General features: G+C 39.8%; 1 protein-coding gene across 1 annotated transcript in view; it reads left to right on the top strand.

Annotated features, from left to right (window-relative positions):
- The window catches only part of LOC136879169 (gamma-butyrobetaine dioxygenase), a 193,428-nt gene that overhangs the window by 20,882 nt on the left and 152,714 nt on the right, over positions 1 to 19,832 (top strand). The window contains exon 2 of the mRNA XM_068228943.1: positions 14,374 to 14,537. Coding sequence (XP_068085044.1) covers positions 14,394 to 14,537 — 144 coding nt within the window. The 5' untranslated portion in view covers positions 14,374 to 14,393. The remainder of the gene's footprint in view (positions 1 to 14,373; positions 14,538 to 19,832) is intronic.

The raw sequence follows: 19,832 nt of genomic DNA, 5'->3' as shown, positions 1-19,832 counted from the left end.
GTATTTCAGTTTCCGTATGGAAATCAACATCTTTATCATCTGATGGCCAGGCAAGCATCAATTTTGGAAAATGAGACAAAGTCTCTCATAGTGCATTGGCACTGCTGGTGGCTCCAAGTAGCCTACGCAGTGGCCTCCACGGAATGCACTAGTCGTGCGTCTTGGTGGGTGTGCCATTCACCAACTGATGAGTGAGCCCTACTTGGCACACTGGGCCGAAACGCTGACAACCAGGAATGAGTTAGCTGGAAAATTTATAACGTCTAATAAAGGACCAACTATATTGGTATTACATACCACTTAGTCAGCTCCATGGCTAAATTGTTAGTGTGCTGGCCTTTGGTCCCGGATTCGATTCCCGGCAGGCTAGGGAATTTTAACTATCATTGGTTAATTCCCTTGGCACGGGGACTGGGGTATATGTCGTATTCATCATAATTTCTTCCTCATAATGACGAGCAGGTCGCCTACGGGCATCAAATCAAAAGACCTGCACCTGGCGAGCTGAAGTCCTCGGATACAGTCTGGCACTAAAAGCCATACGCCATTTCATTTCATCTAATATAATCTATTACAACATTTTGGTAACTAATTGTTCTAATAATCTCCGGAAAGTAAGTGAAAAAACAGTATAAGGCATAAAATATAATAGGGGCTGCATTGCTGGAAGGCATACTTTGATGTAAGGGGTCATGGACAGTAAACGATACATTGTACCTTTTCCGAGGCAATCATATTCTGCAGGTTCTGCCTCACATCAGTTTACACCTGTATCACCGGTATCTAGTAGGAGCACAACTTGGAGATCACCAATGTTGACCAAGTCAAGCAATTTTTAGGTATCTTGTAGTGGCAGCACTAATGGTTCACTTTCACTTTTGCCATCTGATGAATACACCACACAATAACCATCATTCCCCTGAGAGTGGGGGCAATAGAATACATCCACAGTATCCCCTGCATGTTACTGTATAAGAAGTGACTAACAGGGGAACCAGGGAAGCAAGGTTGCCCAAGCTGTGTCTGGCATTGCTTCCCCTTACTTGTGCCAGTCTTATCATTGCTTTCATCTCTTTTATCTGACCTCTGTTGGTTAAGTCCTGTTCTTAGGTAATGTCATGCACATGGGCCCAAAAATTATTTGTGTCTCCCTAAGTGTGTCACCCCAGTGTGCCATGCGTCTTCGTGGGTGTGCCATTTACCAACTGATGAGCCCAACTTGGCACACTGGTGCAAAACGCTGGCAACCAGGAATGAGTTAGCTGGAAAATTTACAATGTACAATAATGGACCAATTATATTGGTATTATAAATTTACTCATTCGGAACAAATATTTCAGGTTCCCTATGGGAATCAACATCTTTATCATAAATGGTATGTTCTGAACTGTCAGTGGAGAGATGGCGTGGAATGACATCAGTAGATTAATAAGTTTGAGTGGTGTCTTTAAAAGTAGTAAAGATCACAATATGAAGGTAAAGCTGGAATTCAAGAGGAAAAATTGGGGCAAATATTCATTTATAGGAAGGGGAGATAGGGATTGGAATAACTTACCATGGGAGATGTTCAATAAATTTCCAATTTCTTTGCAATCATTTATGAAAAGGTTAGGAAAACAACAGGTAGGGAATCTGCCACCCGGGCGACTGCCCTAAATGCAGATCAGTAGTGACTGATAATCCCTGTTTCTGGGCATAGTGCGAATGTCTGCCCAATGGACAAAAGAAAAAAATACTGTAATGTGAGTTCAATAGAGCATGAAACAAGTAAGTTGTAGCAAGTTCTAAAGGCCCAAGAAAAATCAAACAGTTTCTTTCTTCCCTTCTTGACCCTAAGAAATGTGAGTGGTATTCAAACATTTAGTGCATTGTAAGTACACTACAAATTCTTGTCTTTTAAGTGAAGTTGATATAAATATGATATACGAATGTCATTTCCTTCCTTATGTCAGACATACTAATAGGTCAATTATGTCCTGGTTTTAAACTCAGGTGTGCCTACCAGGTTTCAGCAAGGTATGGTAGCATATTTCTTCTATTTACCTGTGACAAAATCCTATCTTTAATTTTTTCCTAGCCAAGGTCCTTTGGTCAACTCTTGTTCTCTTCTCATTGTGAACTTTATCGATGCCTAGAGAGTCCTTTGTAGCCCTTCCCTTTCTTCATTTTTCAAAAGGTTGGATGATCCATTCTTTTCTCTGTTCAGTGTAAACCCTAATGCTGCTACAGGATTTCTCTTCAAGTATTGAAGTATCTTCAGTACTGTCTTTATTTGAACTTCTCTACAATTATATAATGAGATGATACATCATTTTAAAGCTGAAGGAATCAGTTTCTTCTTCTTATAGCCTTTGGCTTTGTTTTTCCTGTTACCCCTTGAAATTGTTAATTTTAGTTTGAAACCCACTTTTATTCCTGATCTCTTTTGGATCGATTCCGAATTCCTCCACGTCCTTTCTTGTTTCTTCAACCCATTCTTTCTCTCAGTCTGTTCTCACTCATTCTTATGAAGTGCCCACAATTTTCTTGCACACTATGTCTGTAATCTTCTCTGTCTGTCTGTATAGATTGGTATATTCTTCTTTTTGAGTTTGGCCTACTGTGGACTGTGGGAAACAACTGGTTAGCTGGTTAGTACTTTCTTCTCCTCCCAGAGTTTCTTCATTCTGTCACAGAGATTCCTCCTCCTTTCTTCCAACCAGGTGATCTTGGCCTTATAACTATGTTTTTTCCTGGAACTTGTTGAAATTGTCAGTTTTAGCTTGAAACATACTTTTATTCCACATTTCATTCAGATCAATTCCAACTTCCTCCATGTCCTTTCATGATTTTCCAATAATTCTCTTCCTCCATATACTATCTTCCCTTTTAATGGTCCAAGAATTCTCCTTAAGATCTTTCTTTCCCTTCCAGGTTTTTCATTTTCTCTTTCCTGTTAAGTATAAAACATTCTTAACTTGCTTGATTACTGTGATGTAATATTTTATCTTTGCTTTATAAGATAGTGTTCATTTGTTATACTTATTCTGTACCAATCTGTATGCTGGATCGGTCTTCATTCAATAATACTAAAATAATTAGTAAAAAATATATATGATATGGCGAATGGCTTTTAGTACCGGGAGTGTCCGAGGACATGTTCGGCTCGCCAGGTGCAGGTCTTTCGATTTGACGCCCGTAGGCAACCTGCGTGTCATGATGAGGATGAAATGATGATGAAGACGACACACACACCCAGTCCCCGTGCCAGAGAAATGAACCATTTAAGGTTAAAATTCCCGACCCTGCCAGGAATCGAACCCGGGACCCCTGTGACCAAAGGCCAGCATGCTAACCATTTAGCCATGGAGCCAGACATTAGTAAAAAAATTATAACAGGTAATACAAACCATTAGAAGTTCAATTATTATTTGAATTTCACAATTTGAAAAAGTTAGTGAGAAATATAGTATCACTCACAAGAGCTGGTCAGTAAGGGGACTGCTAATAAGAAACAGAGGGTGTGTAATCAACAGATCCTTCGTCGACTGCAGCGACAGTTTGTACCACTGTTTAAGTCTTCACGTCCATCGACATCTGCACACCAAACTCTACCGCGGCGATTTATAATCGCTTAACCCCTCAGCGCCGACCTCTATACGTGGTATAGACCCTCTTTTCTTCCGTAGCCGCCGACCTCTATATGTGGTACAGACCCATACATGGTTTCACGTTTACGACTATAGCGCGAAGAGTTTTGTAGTTATGGATATGCAAATTGTTTTGTTTTCAAGAAGACATTTTCAGGTTTATCAGTGTTGTAAATAAGAATTGAAAATCGTTATAATGTAGTTGCTTTTGCAAGGAGAAATATTTGTCAAGTAAGTCTGAGCACTAAAGTCTGTTTGCTTCATTCTTTCCCACAGAAGAAAATAAGGAAATGATGATCTGAGAAGTTTGTCTTTTCGCGTGATATTCTTCGCTCTATTTGTACATTGGGAATGCGGTTTATTTATTATATTGTCTTTATTTCTCAGCTCGTAATATTTTCGTAACTCTCCACAAGTGCTCTGTGTAGGCATCAGCAAGTGCTGCTTTCTGTCATACGATACGAGAGCGAGTTGTTCATCTCGCTTGAAAGACTATGTCACGACCTTTCATCTGCCTCTGTGGATCCGTGGTAGAGTGTCGGCCTCCGAATCCCAAGATAGCGGGTTCAAATCCGGCAGAGGTAGTCGGATTTTTGAAGGGCGGAAAAAAGTCCATTCGACACTCCATGTCGTACGATGTCGGCATGTAAAAGATCTCTGGTGATACATTTGGTATTTACCCGACAAAATTAATTAAATCTCAGCCATAGACGCCCAAGAGAGATCCGGTTTACTGTGTCTGCCATCTAGCGGACCTAGAGTAAAACGGAACGTCGAAATCGACGAGCAGACAGCCAGATGGCGTCAAATCGAAATGTTTGCACACGGTAGCTGAGGCCATACGATTATTATTATTATCTGAAATATGTATCGAGTTGGTTTGTATCGCATACAGTAAGTGTTATTCCTCTCATTCAGTTTCGTCCTGTTCCTTTTGGTCTCGCTGCAGCTTTATCAGTCCGTGTGGCGCGCCGCGCTCAGCCGTGGTTTGACTGCCAGTAACGTGCTTGGAATATTGTATAATTCAGATGAACGTTTAGTCGGAAGTAGTAGTGACAGTATAAGCAGCACTGATAATGATATAGATGATGTGGCAGTGGCAAATGATGAGAGTGACGATGAGGAGGAAACAGTACTTGGAAATTTCTTGTAGGAGACTATAGATAATTATACAGGTCAAAGGGAAGTTTTCAACAGTGAATTATAATTCCTAAATTCTCTAATAATATTCACATATGTCACAGAGACAAATATTGAGCAATTAGGGGTACCTTATCGGAGCAGCTGGTGAAAGGTTTGTTTACAAAATACGCTCGCTCGGGCAAGGAAAGAAATATTCAAGGCTGGCGCACATCAGATAATACAGTTCCAAGGTTGCAGAAAAGACATTTTATCAGGAAATAAGCACCAAAGAGTGAGAAATCCAAACCTCAGAGACGTTGTATCGTGTGTTAAAAACACGACGAAAAGAATACATCAGTGTAATGCTGTCAGGAGTGTGACTTGGGTCCCTATCTCGAAGAGTGCTTCGAACTCTATCACTCGGAACTAAATTACTAAGGAAATGTGAAACAATTATGTAATTATCTGCACGTACTTAGTTCTGTCATAAGGAATTCCAAGTTTCGTGAATATCGGGCTACTCTTATACTTGTAGTAACGTTGTAAGTGAATCAATGTATTTCAGTCGTGCGTAGTTGAAATCTCATCCGGCCGCGGGGTAGGAAGCTCTTTAAATGGCTGCGACGCTGAGTGGTTAAAAAGTGTATAGACAGGTGGAATGAGTGGTCCTCAAATTGAGGTTTCACCTCAGGACTGGTATTCTTCCTTCAGGGAGACTTATTTCCTGCTCCCCACTCACCAAGAGGACAGTCTACGTTTCTGCCTTCTCCACCGAATATTGCAGAGCAGTGAAGTGGATCATCATGTATCGTTACACCGTCACCACCACCAGTGAGACCTGTACCACCACTACATCAATGACTTCTGTTGCATCAGCTGCCCTCGACTCCACCACTGTACCCTACCATGCTGCCATCATGTCCTCCTTCACTGATCCAAACTGCCAGGCAAGATTTCTACCACAAGTTCCGTCTCCAACGTAGGTCACCAACAGCCCTCAGTATAAAAGGTCCACCCCAACCATCCCTCCAGAAGATGCACAACCAACCCGATGCTTGGTGGTCATCATGCCAGATACTCGTCAGGACAATTTAGGTCAGTCTCTAAGTATTCCTACGGAAACTGCATCTAAACCTCCTTCCTCCCACCAGCGACTCCCTACCAGTCTCAGGAGCCCGCCGTCCTCTCAACAATTCACGCTCTCTTCAGACCCCACCTACTGGTACCCATGTCTATCTCCTTAAAAATCGAACTCAGCAATTCTGATCCCCACCCAATATCCTTTTTACCCTCCTTAAGTTTAATATGCACTGTGAAGAGATTGCAGACATATGGCAACCACCAATGGTGTTATCATCAAGTTGGAGACCTCGCCGCCCAAAATCTCACTCTGTCCATTGGAGCAGGTCAACTTGGTTCCACTGCTCCCTTCAAGCTTCTGTCACAACCAGCGCTCAAGTCACCACCTCTGCCTCCCAGACATAGCCTCTTCAGTTGTATCACCGAGGAGGAAATTGTTACCGAATTGAACTTCGAAGGTATTCCAGCTCATAAGGCCTACCGAATTCAGAATGCAACAGGCCCAATTTACATGGTGAGAATTCTACGGCCTACCACCGCAGATCTCGACAGGGTGCTGGCTTCGGGTGTGTCCATCTACCGATGCCACTACAAAGTTGAATTTTCATGTGCACCGCCTCCGCAATCTACTCTCTGTGAAAGATGTCTGATATACAACTCATACATGACCAAAAAGGTGTCGAGCTCCAAACCCTAAGTGCGGGCATTGTTCACAAGCACATCCAACGTACAAGTGCCCTAAACACTGCGCAACCTCCGTCTGCAATTCCTGTGGAGAAGCACATCTGACCTACACCAGCAGATGTAAAGCTTGTCCCGCCCCTCCTCCTGATAACCCCAAACTTGTCCCACCTATCCGCACAGTCAATCCACCTACCAGTCCCAGCCGCTCTCTTTTCCCATCTCCTACCGTCAAGGATTTAATTTGATTTGTCACCATAGCCCTCTACAATATTCATCCGTACCACCGTCCTCTCGTCCTGACACACCTACAAGCTGCCGCAAACCAAACCCTCAATGTCCACTTTCAAACTTTATATTCCAGCCTAATTACTCACTTCCATTTCACCCCATTGGAAACACTTGTCTGAACCCTGTCCCTCATTCCGCCCCCACCTCTAACTCTTCTCTTCAGTGCACACTGCAGCATCCAGTCAGCAAATAGAACAATGATGGGGGAAGAAAGCTCCAGCACCACATCAGCAACAAACTCCCATCACTCTTCCAGTTCCAGAAGGATCATCGGTCGATTTTTTCCTACTGTGTGTTACTTAATTATTTTATCCAGTCATGTAATTCTATATTTTTACTTTTTTCCCAGAACAGAATATAAGTATTTTTCTGTAACAATGCTCATTCTCCAGAGAAAAAAAAAAGCAATCACCCAAAAACTCCTGTAAATGATAACGAAATAAATAAATTTAGTCGTTAGTGAAGAGACCAAACCCCCTCCTATCCCCTTCTTCTTCACATCCTTTACCCGCCTCCTTCCTCCATCACACCTCCCCAACCCGCCCGCATCTCTTGGCCATAGAGAGGGTGTTACCCTCTAGGTGGCCCACCCCACCCCTTCAGGGTGGGGAATGAAAGTATTTGATGTATGTATGTGTAATCAAATATGCATTGGGCACCATTAAGATCATTCATATCCGGCACAGCAAGTTGAAAAATATCATAATCAGTGTCATTAAGGACTCCCTCAGCATCTTCCCTCTTTCTTCTAAGATCTCTGTTTTGACAGTATTGTACGTTTTTATTAGAGATTTTGAATTATTCTAATTGTTTTATAATAATAGCATTAGGTTTTCTTAACTGCTGTAAAATTCAGCTGTAACCATTTAATAGAATTCGGGCTCCATTAGGTCACTCAGTCAGGAACTCATGGCAAATATGAAAATATGTACAGTACATCTAATCTATTATAGACTTCTTCTTCTTTTTATACTGCTTTTCCCACACATGTGGGTTTGCAGGTGTGAGCTGTGTCACACATGGATTTGGCCCTGTTTTCTGGCCGGATGTCCTTCCTGATGCCAAGGCTATGTGTATGGATGTAATCACTTTTGCGTGTTTCTGTGGTGGTTGGTAGTGTGTTGTGTTGTTTGAATATGAAGAGGAAAGTGTTGGGACAAACACAAATACCCAGTCCCCAAGCCAGAAGAATTAATCAGAAGTGATTAAATCCCCGACCCGTCTGGGAATCGAACCCTCAAGGCCCTCGAGGCCTTAAGGCTGATCATTCAGTCAAGGAGTCAGATATCTAATCTATTATAATCTCATCTAATATAATGTCCGGCTCCATGGCCAAATGGTTAGCGTGCTGGCCTTTGGTCCCAGGTTCGATTCTCGGCAGGGTCGGGAATTTTAACCATCATTGGTTAATTCCCCTGGCACGGGGACTGGGTGTATATGTCGTATTCATCATAATTTCTTCCTCATCATGATGCACAGGTCTCTATGGGAGTCAAATCAAAACACCTGCACCTGGCGAGCTGAAGTCCTCGGATACAGTCTGGCACTAAAAGCCATACGCCATTTCATTTCATCTAATATAATCTATTACATCATTTTGGTAACTAATTGTTCTAATAATCTCCGGAAAGTAAGTGAAAAACAGTGTAAAACATAAAGTATAATAGGGGCTGCATTGCTGGAAGGCATACTTTGATGTAAGGGGTCATGGACAGTAAACGATACATTGTACCTTTTCCGAGGCAATCATATTCTGCAGGTTCTGCCTCACATCAGTTTTTACCTGTATCGCCAGTATCTAGTAGGAGTACAACTTGGAGATCACCAAAGCAATTTTGAGGTATCTTGTAGTGGCAGCGCTAATGGTTCACTTTCACTTTTGCCATCTGATGAATACATCACACAAGTGACTAACAGGGGAACTAGGGGAACAGGGTTCCCCAAGCTGAGTCTGGCATTGCTTCCCCTTACTTGTGCCAGTCTTATCATTGCTTTCATCTCTTTTATCTGACCTCTGTTGGTTAAGTCCTGTTCTCAGGTAAGTCATGCACATGGGCCCAAAATTTATTTGTGTCTCCCCAACAACTGACTCATGCAAATCTGGAAAATAATTAGAAGCAAAACTTTGAAACTAGACTGAAGAAACTTGCAGCATAATGTAGATGTGCCTGCACTGGATCCTATCAGATTCAGGGAATGAGTGGAACAAGGAATGGAAGGACTTTATTTGGGTTTGTAGGCCTGAGTACATTCCTGCCATATTTGGAGCACTGCCATAACTTAGGCCACGGCATTTGTTTATGTCTAATCTATGAGAGTTGAGAATCTCAGTTAAAGTTGAAATAATAAATAAAAAGGTTCAACCTATTCAATACAAAAGAATAAGAAATGCAGTGATTACATTCTTATTTAATAATAAGTAGAAGTGGTACCAGTTTTGACCCTAGTCCAGGTCATCATCAGCCGATTAAAACATGAAAAACAATGCATATGAAAAAGAAAATAAAAGATCAAGTTCACTCCGGATCAGTAGAAGAGGCGATATAAAAATGATGGGGTAGACACTGTAAAATTCAGAAGAAGTAGAATGTAAGTCACTTAAAAGAATCTCTCAATTCTTACCTGGTATGCCCAGCATTTCTCATAAACTCTACACATCGCTCTTGTAGTACATCATCACTGTTCACATACCACATCAAAACCAAACCAAAACCAAACCCCATGGCACTACAGCCCTTGAAGGGCCTTGGCCTACCAAGCGACCACTGCTCAGCACGAAGGCCTGCAGATTACGAGGTGTCATGTGGCCAGCATGACGAATCCTCTTGGCCATTATTCTTGGCTTTCTAGACAGGTGCCGCTATCTCACCATCAGAAAGCTCCTCAATTCTAATCACATAGGCTGAGTGGACCTCGAACCAGCCCTCAGGTCCAGGTAAAAATCCCTGACCTGGCCGGGAATCGAACCCGGGGCCTCAGGGTAAGAGGCAGGCACACTACCCCTACACCACAGGGCCGGCTCACATACTATATAATGAAACTTAAATGATCACAGTGTGAAGCATCAGGGGTAAAATTCATAATAATGGAGAAATATTTTGAATCAACTATCTCCTTTATGATCTCGTCTGTGACAGTCTTTCCCATTATGTTTATAATGTCTTCTTAAGCTCTAAATAATAAATATGATGAGTGTCCTTTCCCAAGGTTTCAATATTGAGCTACATGACCAACTAAGAATGGATTGAATTCAGCAGTCAGCTCAAACAAATCATAAAAGTATTAATCCTGAAGGAATCAAACTGTTCTTTGTTGCCACAAAATGGTAATTTCGTAGAAAGAAGTTAGTTCACTAGAGTCACTACCTTTTGGAGTACATTTCTCCAATATTCCTCTTCTTCTTCTTCTAAGAGAGTAATAAATTGTTTATCAGTTCTATGTGGAGTATTTCCCCTTTCTTTACAATTTAAAACACAATTACGATCTGCACTGGAATTTTTATGTTCAGCTACCCTTTGTTTCAAGCCATTAAAACCACTTGTGCCAAACTGGAATGAACCAAGAGGCATAATGTCAGGGCCTACAGGACCTGCCCCCACGGGGGCAGTAGAACAACACCCACGGTACCCCCTGCCTGTTGTAAGAGATGACTGAAAGGGGCCTCAGAGGCTCTCAACTTGGGAGCATGGGTTGGTGACCACAGGGCCCTTATCTGAGTCCTGGCATTGCTTCCACTTATGCCAGGCTCCTCATTTTCATCTATCCTATCCGACCTCTCTTGGTCAACTCTTGTTCTTTTCAGACCCTGACGGTATTAGAGTTCTCAAGGCCTAGGGAGTCTTTCATTTTCAGGCCGTTCTTGGACCTTGTCTTTCTTTGGCCGATATCTTCATTTTTCGAAGTGTTGGATTCCTTCCACTTTTTCTCTCTGAATAGTGTTATATAGAGGATGGTTGCCCAGTTGTACTTCCTCTTAAAACAGTAATCACCCTGCAGAACCTGCAATGCAGGCCTGAGCCTTTGAGGGGCCTCACAGACTCCTCACAAAATAATAAAAATAATATATATCAGGCCATCAAACTGCATGGAAAAGATGACTGTAGAATCAGTCAAAATAGTTTTTTTTTTTTTTTATTTTTTTTTTTTTACGACTTTCATGTACAGGAACTGCCACTTGGTTGCAGTTCATTGTACTGAGTGTAATGCATCACAGTTGTAAACAATGGTTGCCCTTGCTGTCTCTCGCCACACCACAACATGCTCCTCAGAAAAGACCTGCATCATATTATTTAAAACTAAACCACTTTTGCCTTTGCAGAAACAAATGAACATAAGTATATCTCTCGATCAAGGCCATCCATCAATGACTGCTAATTTCAGATTAGCACCAGCCATAAGACATAGCCTGCACGGTTGCAAGGTAACATTGTCTGACCATCCACCATACCCTAGATCACAGCCTGCACTGTTGCTGCGGCTACACTTCTGTTACACTAACTTCCGTAATGCAATTTTTCTGGTGACCCCACAGCCATAAGACATACTTATGTCAAAATAATTACAAAAAATAAATTTGATAGCAAAATATAATGTTTCAGTTAGAAAATGATGTGTACTGCACCTGTGAGCTCTCTTTGTGGAAAGTTAGTAATATAATTATCAGTTGCTTGGTTTGATTTTTTCAAACTTTACTTGAACACTTTTTGATTTAATATTATTTGTATATTTCTCTATGTCATAATCCAATAAATTATTATAACTGAGATTTCGGTATTGGCTACAGAGTCTAGTTCTGCAGTTAAGTGGTGTGCGCTTGGCAGTTCAGCCTGGAACTTAGCCATTAAACCATAGGCAGTCAAATAAAACCTATTAAACATTATTTTTAATAGTATTACAATAATGAATAAACCCTTTGTTTATATAAATTCACAATATGTTGCATTACTTCTACCTACTCTAATTAAATTTGTGTTAAGTTATTCATATGTTTTACATTTTATTTGAGAGGACCCGTATTTTTATTTTGGTGGGCCGGACTGTATTGCATTTGTTACACCCCTGGATGAAGACCCAAACTTTATACGGTGCACAGTTAAGTGGGGAATAAATTAAGTAATCATGTTGCACATTGTCTCCATTCAACAATTCCCTTTCAAACAAATCCTTTGAAAGAAATCTTAGGATAAAATTTTACTGACTCTGTCTTTACAAAATCAGTTTTTATTCTAGTTTTCTGTTTTTTTAGAATGAAATCTTGTGTTTTTTCCACTGTTTACCAAAATACAGTGATCTTCATCTACTGTAAAAACTGACAAAATTTTACTTAGGCCTAAACTTGGTTCACTCGCTGTAAATTTGTTCACACATGCGTTATCAATATCAGATTCACTAATGTTATTCTTATCACCACAATCATTGCCTCGTGTTATCACGTGTAGGTTTTAACTTTTTAGATGACAGTATGTAGTACTTTATTAAAGAAAACCATTTCTAACTTCAGCATTTGATCTAACACTTTCTTTTACATTGACAATATTAAGGGTACCTGAGCTAGAACTCATGATGGTGCAATACAATCAGAATAGTCCACAGCAGAGTTGATACAAAGTTTTTCATTTCAGTAATTATAACTACATAGTGTCCATTAACATTAGAAATCTATGGACCAATGCACAAAGAAAATTTAGAAGTTACTTTATTCTTGCAAGTTGCTTTACGTCGCACCGACACAGATAGGTCATATGGCGATGATGGGATGGGAAAGGGCTAGGAGTGGGAAGGAAGCGGCGATGTCCTTAATTAAGGTACAGCCCCAGCATTTGCCTGGGAAACCACAGAAAACCAACTTCAGGGCTGCCAACAGTGGCGTTCAAACCCACTATCTCCCGAATACTGAATACTGGCTGCACTTAAGCGATTGCAGCTATCGAGCTCAGTAGAAGTGACACCTTCACTGTACAACAATATAACATCAAGGGAATCTAATGTAATCAGTAAATAATATCAACATTAGGTAAGTGCATTAACATTTTGCTCTTGAAAAGAAATAATGTAGGAATGAATATGAGATTCTTGAACTGTAATATAGGAGCCAGTCATGTCTCTTTTGGTAGGGCATTGGGTATATTTGAAGAGTAAAAGCATAAGGATTTTCTGCCAAATTTCATCAAATGTACTGATTTCATGTGGATTTTATCAGTACCTCTGGTCTTATATGAATGAATGTATGCGTTAGTTATACATAGCAAATTAGAGTGAACTATTCTGTTTCTTATATTTTCCCTCCCCTTTTGTTAAACTAATTTCCTGCAGTGTGCAACACTCAAATATTTTATATTGCTCCATCCATACGATATACGAGACAGTGGCAAAGTTTCTTACTTGTGAATCAAAGACTGCAGTGGTTTCACCACCCTGCATGGGCCAGCGCGCACACAACTTCCCATCAGTGTTACTCTTCATAAATACAGTATCACACTGTACGGTTACAGTGGTTGTAGTTTCTGATAACCACAATTGAATGCTTCAAAACAAGCACAAGTTTCCTGTTGTATGTTTATCCTGGGCTGAGAAAAAGTTGCTGTAGAAAAATGATAAGAATTTCTTTTGGGATGATTGAAAAAATTATAACTTAAATATTACATTACAAATACATGAGGCTACAACATATAAAAATTTGATTACCATGAGACAATTAGTTTTCCATTTATACATTTTTAAGAGAGTGGTTCCCAAAGGAGAAGCCTAAAACCCGGACAATATTTACTACAACCACAAATACAAAATAACTAATGAACTTCAAAAACAGTTTGTCTTATAGACTCTAATACTGAATTAAAGAGGGAAAATATTAGTATAATTCATTTTGCAACAGGCCTGTCGGTTCATTTGTAATTAACGCCTAAACTCGAGTGTTCATAAGAAAAAATCCGACAGAATTATATTTTCTTGCTTTTTCCTTAAACATTCCCAGTGCACGTAATATTTAGAGTACGTTTTGTTCCCTACAAGCAACTACTCAGTAATGTTGGTGTTCTAGTGTTGAGAGAGGATGACTGCCTGGTTGTATTTCCTCTTAAAACAATAATCACTACTACCACCAATAACTCTCATCACTATTTGAGACTTCAAAAATTTATCTCTCTGTTTCATTATTGTCAACAAAAACAGACAGTGCTTTGAAGTGTAGAGATAAAAACATTGAAACAAACTTCATTACAGTTTCACAGAAATCTTGAAACAGAAAGATAAACATTAAAACTGAAAACATGCAGTTTCCCCCAGCTGTTGAGTTTTTTCCTCTTAAAACACCAATCATCAACCAGCCAGCCACCAACATACATAAAGCCTGATGGTGTGAGGTTTATGATGCCTTCATTTTTACACCTTTCATGCCCTTTCTTTTGTGATACCTTCCTTGTTCTATGGTTACAGTGAAGAGGAGATGATTAACTTGTTTCTATCCTTAAACCAATAATCACCTCAACTATCTTTAGTCTCTCTGTACTACTACTACTACTACTAGTGTTAGTAAGTATAGAATGTTGTACTTTGGTTTTTTCCTTTGCAGCCTAAGTTAACCATTCTACAATGAAACGTGCAATTCTGCGTTTTGCTTCTGTGACCACATGCAAGAGAGGCAACAGACTTCACTCAACGCTCGGACAGACTCGGGTGAGGAGCCAAGCTTGCAATGTTAAGAAATCCTGCTTGGTTAACTTTACTGATACAAAGGTGGGTATGTAGATCTTATTATTAAAGTTTTGATGTGACTGTATCATTAGCCCATAGATTAGTTTGATTTAACTCTCCATTCTTATCCTGTGCTGGCCTATTCATTTCACCATCAATTTTCAGTAACACCAGATTTCAAAAGCATCTTTTACCTCACCAGTTCTTGCCAGTGCTTCTCTTCTACATAATACCAGCTCTGTGATATAGTGGTGATGTGCTTGCCTCTTACTTGAAGGCCTGGGTTCAATTCCTGAATATCCTCATGGGTAGGGACAGTAAAATACGGTATGGTATACCAACAATATCTTCTGTCTGTTGTTAAATGTAACGAAAATGGGAATGAGGGGCTGTTAACTTGCGAGTGAGGGTTGGTGACCACGGGTCCACTAGTTAAATCTGGCCTTGTTTCCACTTACTATTGTCGGGCTACTTGCTTTCATCTTCCCTATTTGACCTCCTTTGGACAACTCTTATTCTCTTCCAAGACCTCGGGAATCTTTCATTTTCACGCTCTCCATGGCCCTTGTCTTTCTTTTGATCATACCTTCTTCTTTTTTCAAAGTTTCTTCCCTCTGTTTATTTAAAGGTTTCCTTGATTTTCCTATATGAACCATCTACCTTTCTTATAACATTATTAGTGGGATCAAATCCCACTGTTGGTAACCCTGAAGATGGTTTTCTGTAGTTTGCCATTTTTGCACCATGAAAATTAATTAAGGTCACAACTGCTACCATCTCAATCCCCCTCACTGTGGGTGGGGGCAGAAGAATGACATCCATGGTTTCTCCTGCCTGTCGTAAGAGGCAACTAAAAGGAGCTCCAGGGGCTCTCAACTTGGGAATGTGGGTTGGTGACCACGGGGCCCTCAGTTGAGTGCCAATACTTGAGTACTTGTGCCAGGCTCCTCACTTTCATCTATCATATCTGACCTCCCTTGGTCAACCTTTGTTCTTTTCTGGCCCTGACGGTATTAGGTTCCTGAGGCCTAGGGAGTCTTTTATTTTCACACCCTTCATGGACCTTGACTTTCTTTCATTTTTCGAAGTGCTGTATCACTTCCATTTTTTCCCCCTCTGATTAGTGTTATATAGAGGATGGTTACCTAGTTGTATTTCCACCACCTCTTCCCAATCCTAACCCTTTTCCATGCTTCTGTCACTGAAAATATTTGATGTGTTTGTGCGACATTAAACGAGTAGCTAGTTATAGTATTGTTGTTAGAGTATGACTGCCCAGTTGTACCTCCTCATAAGACAATACTGTAATAACAATAACCATCAGCACCAATTTCCTGGAAAATCCAATCATTTTTAATTCAGAATTGAGGTGCTGTCTATAATGAAAGGCAAGCAGTCACACTCAGCTCATGTCTGGGCAGCGATATCTTGCTCTCACAAACATTTTCAGAAATGTCTTTGTAATATTGCAAAATGAGAAATAATATCTAGCTTTTAATGGTGAATGATCCTCATTTTAAAGAGTTTTGGAGGCATCCTAATTTTGTCTATCAGAGGTTCTTTAATAATATTTTTGAAACAAAACACAAAGTTATTGCATTAAAAGCCATCGAAATTCACTCACATCAACCAGGATGGATGGGGATGAGAAGACAAACCGTCTCTCTTCAGAACAACTTTCCTGACTTGATTTATTTTGTCCTCCTTGGTTCTGTCATCACTGATTACTTTTGTTAATATAGGCCATCATTTATACCACTATATTGCCCCCATTATTGCCTGGCTAAGCCCAGCCAGTGAGCGAGAGATCCCGAGGTGGACCGTTTGTTCCTGGTTATCCATTTTTAGAGACATTTAAGAGAAAAGGGGTGACGACCAAGCAAAAATTTTTTTAAAAAAACAACACTCTTACATTTATTAACACAAGCATTCAAAACACAAAAATATCCTTGCTGGATTTATTACAATGAATTTTCATAATGTCTGATCTTCATGTAGCGCTTTATAACCAGAGTAATCCTCGTCCTCCAGCTTTACTGTTCTGGAATGAAAATTAACAAAAAAATTAGGCCTTTACTGCCTTTAAAAATTAAAGTATTTAACTGAAAGTGTCCAGAGACTTCAATAAAGATTTGCACAAAATTAGTAGGGAGCTATCTCGCTTATTATTCCACAGAAGAATTATCCTAAGGTTCCATGAATTTATAGCAATCTCAACACGTGGTCAATATTGAATTCTGATGAATTTCAGTATTTAAAGTGAGTAACATTCATTAATAACATCAATTTAAGCTTTGATGGAAAATCAAAATTAATTCCAAAATTTTATAATTGATTATTATTATTATTATTATTATTATTATTATTATTATTATTATTATTATTATTATTATTATTAATCTCTAACCTTGTCTGGGTAGCATTTTACTTTATCATCATACGATTGTATTTACCAACTAGTGTGTCTCACTAAATAATTCTCATGGCAATTATAATTCACATTTTTCTAAATAATTATCCTTCCAATTTATTATTATTACTCATTATCACTTGAATTCAAATTGATTATGCCATTTGTGAACATTTAATTTTTATATTTACATAGCATTCAAAGTTTCAAGTCAGTTTGAAAATATTTTGGAATTTGAATATAAATGTATTGAAAATTTTCTCATCCACGTGTGAGTTAATTGAAGATTAATTTACAAATCGCTTGCCTTTGCGGAAAATTAACGAGATGATCTTTCACCTAAATATTTAGAAATTGCAAATTAAATCCTAGTCTAGTCTTACTTGACACGAATCGTATCAAATTTCTCTTTAAGGTGCGCTAAATAAGTCCTTATGGAGGCAAACGACGTTGAACACAATCTGTGCCGTTGCCATAAATGCACGACCAGATCAAATCACATTAAACAATCAAAAAACATGGAAAATATTCATAATTACAACACACACACACACCACATTCACACAAGGTAACACGTACTTTTTTATACACTATTTGCAGCAAATCCTGCCCTTATACATTTATCCATTATTTTTAGCATGGTCACATCAATAGTTCCGGAGGATGAACTCAATGGTGGCTAGTGATCGAAATTCATGATATCACTTGGATTGAAATAGTCCTCAGACAACGATGGATATTCATCTAAATTTTCTGAAATTTATTTGAAGATTCCAATAAGATTCCATAATCATCACCATCACATGGATTACAAGTCGCAAATATCGTGTTTGTGAGCCTCAATCGCATTATTATTACTCCCTATTCATGAAATATATATAACATGTGCTCCACTTATAATAAGTCACATACCGAGCTCGATAGCTGCAGTCGCTTAAGTGTGGCCAGTATCCAGTATTCGGGAGATAGTAAGTTCGAACCCCACTGTCGGCAGCCCTGAAGATGGTTTTCCGTGGTTTCCCATTTTCACACTTTCAATTAATAAATTACTCAATTAACATTCCGCAGGACGGCCATATTCCAGGCTCATCATGAACTGAGCACATTAAATCTCACATATAAGGAATTAAGATAATTTATAGCTCACGACCGTTTAATTCCATTTTTAACCTGATCTTTACTTGATTTTATTATTATTTAAGTGATTATTAGATTTATCAGTCCTCATGAAATGTCGTAAAATTAGATGACTCGATCTTAAATAATACAAGTGATCTTAAAATAACACTAAGTTCGATCCTATCTCACAAATTTTACACGTAACTCCAATCCAGATTAATTCCAATATTATAGGCAAACAAATGAAGTTTATCACATGGTCAGTGATTTTTAGAGCTGTCTAACTCCTATGTATGGGAACTCGCTCAAAGACAGACTACACAGCTAATATAATAGGTTTCAAATTTCAGTCACACACATGTAACTCGACTATAATGACACCTCAAGAAATGGAAAATGAAATAATTCTATCTACAACAAGAACTAATAGAGCTATGATTATAGAAGAAAGATCCTCTAGTTTTACAAAGATGAGAAAGAAAATAAACATTTAAATGGTACTCAAGTTTAGATGAGGCTCGACTCCAGGTTGCAGTCAGTCATTCCGGCATTTCCCCGGTCAGTCTCCCACTCTGTCCAGAGACGCCTTACATACTTAGAAGGTCATGGAGACACGGCAGTAGACGTCCCACGATGAAATAAAGATGCACATTGTAGAGGAATAATCCATCTTGATGTACACAGCTATTCACTGTGATGAATTCCGTCATGTTCCAGAAGTGTAGGCTGTAACTGAGACGACAAATATTAAAATATGTTCACACATGCTGGATTACTAAATGCTATCGTGGAGAAATAAACATAACTTGGATCTCCAATGTTGAGATTCACTCCATAAGAGTTGCTAATAAACTTTCACTAATTTTAGCAGAGCGGATATCTGCTTGCACGGCAGAGTTCTCTTTCCACGTGGTTACGATGAAAAGTAGCAGCAGCCCAGTAACAGCAGAGTGTATATCAGCAGAGTAGAGATCAGCAACAGAGAGAGTGATTTACTGTGAACCTGACATATTATAGTCTTGGCTCGGGAGGCGTGTACTTTTTAAAGACGATCATTGGTTCACAGGGTCTCTTATAATTGGCTATGACTGTTCTCGAAGTTTGCTCGCAGCACAGGTCGTCCGTGCGTGGCTTGCTGGAAACACAGGCTCGTCACGTGATCTACCCCGCACAGTTGAACACGGATCAATACCTCGCCCTTCTGAATGATAGAAAAAAACCGGTTTGGTGCCCACACACAGCTTTGCAAATGATGAATACTGCTCCCGGTGAACAATAAAACTTTTAATGTTGGCTCGTCATGAATATTCTAGAGATAGTCTCTGCGAACCATGTGACCTTGCCGCGGTGGGGAGGCTTGCGTGTACCAATGATGCAGATAGCCGAGCCGCAGGTGCAACCATATCGGATGGGTATCTGTTGAGAGACCAGACTAACGAATGGTTCATCGAAAGGGGGGTAGCAGCCTTTCAGTAGTTGCAAGGGCGGCAGTCTAGATTATTGACTGATACGGCCTTGTAATAATACTCAACATGGCTTAGTTGTGTTGATACTGCTACACGGCTGAAAGCAACGGGAAACTACAGCCGTAACTAACTCCCGAGGACATGCAGCTCTCTCTGTATGAATGATGTACTGATGATGGCTTCCTCCCGGGTAAAATATTCCGGAGGTAAACTAGTCCCCCATTCGGATCTCCGGGTGGGGACTACACGAGAGGGGGCGATCATCAGGAAGATGGATACTGACATTCTGCGAGTCGGAGCGTGGAATGTTAGAAGTTTGAATCGTTGTGGTAGGTTAGAGAA

The sequence above is a fragment of the Anabrus simplex genome, chromosome 8, assembly GCF_040414725.1.
Source record: "Anabrus simplex isolate iqAnaSimp1 chromosome 8, ASM4041472v1, whole genome shotgun sequence".
NCBI classification, from domain to species: domain Eukaryota; kingdom Metazoa; phylum Arthropoda; class Insecta; order Orthoptera; family Tettigoniidae; genus Anabrus; species Anabrus simplex.
The sequence above is the reverse complement of the archived record's forward strand: the minus strand, read 5'-3'. Positions and strand labels throughout refer to the sequence as shown.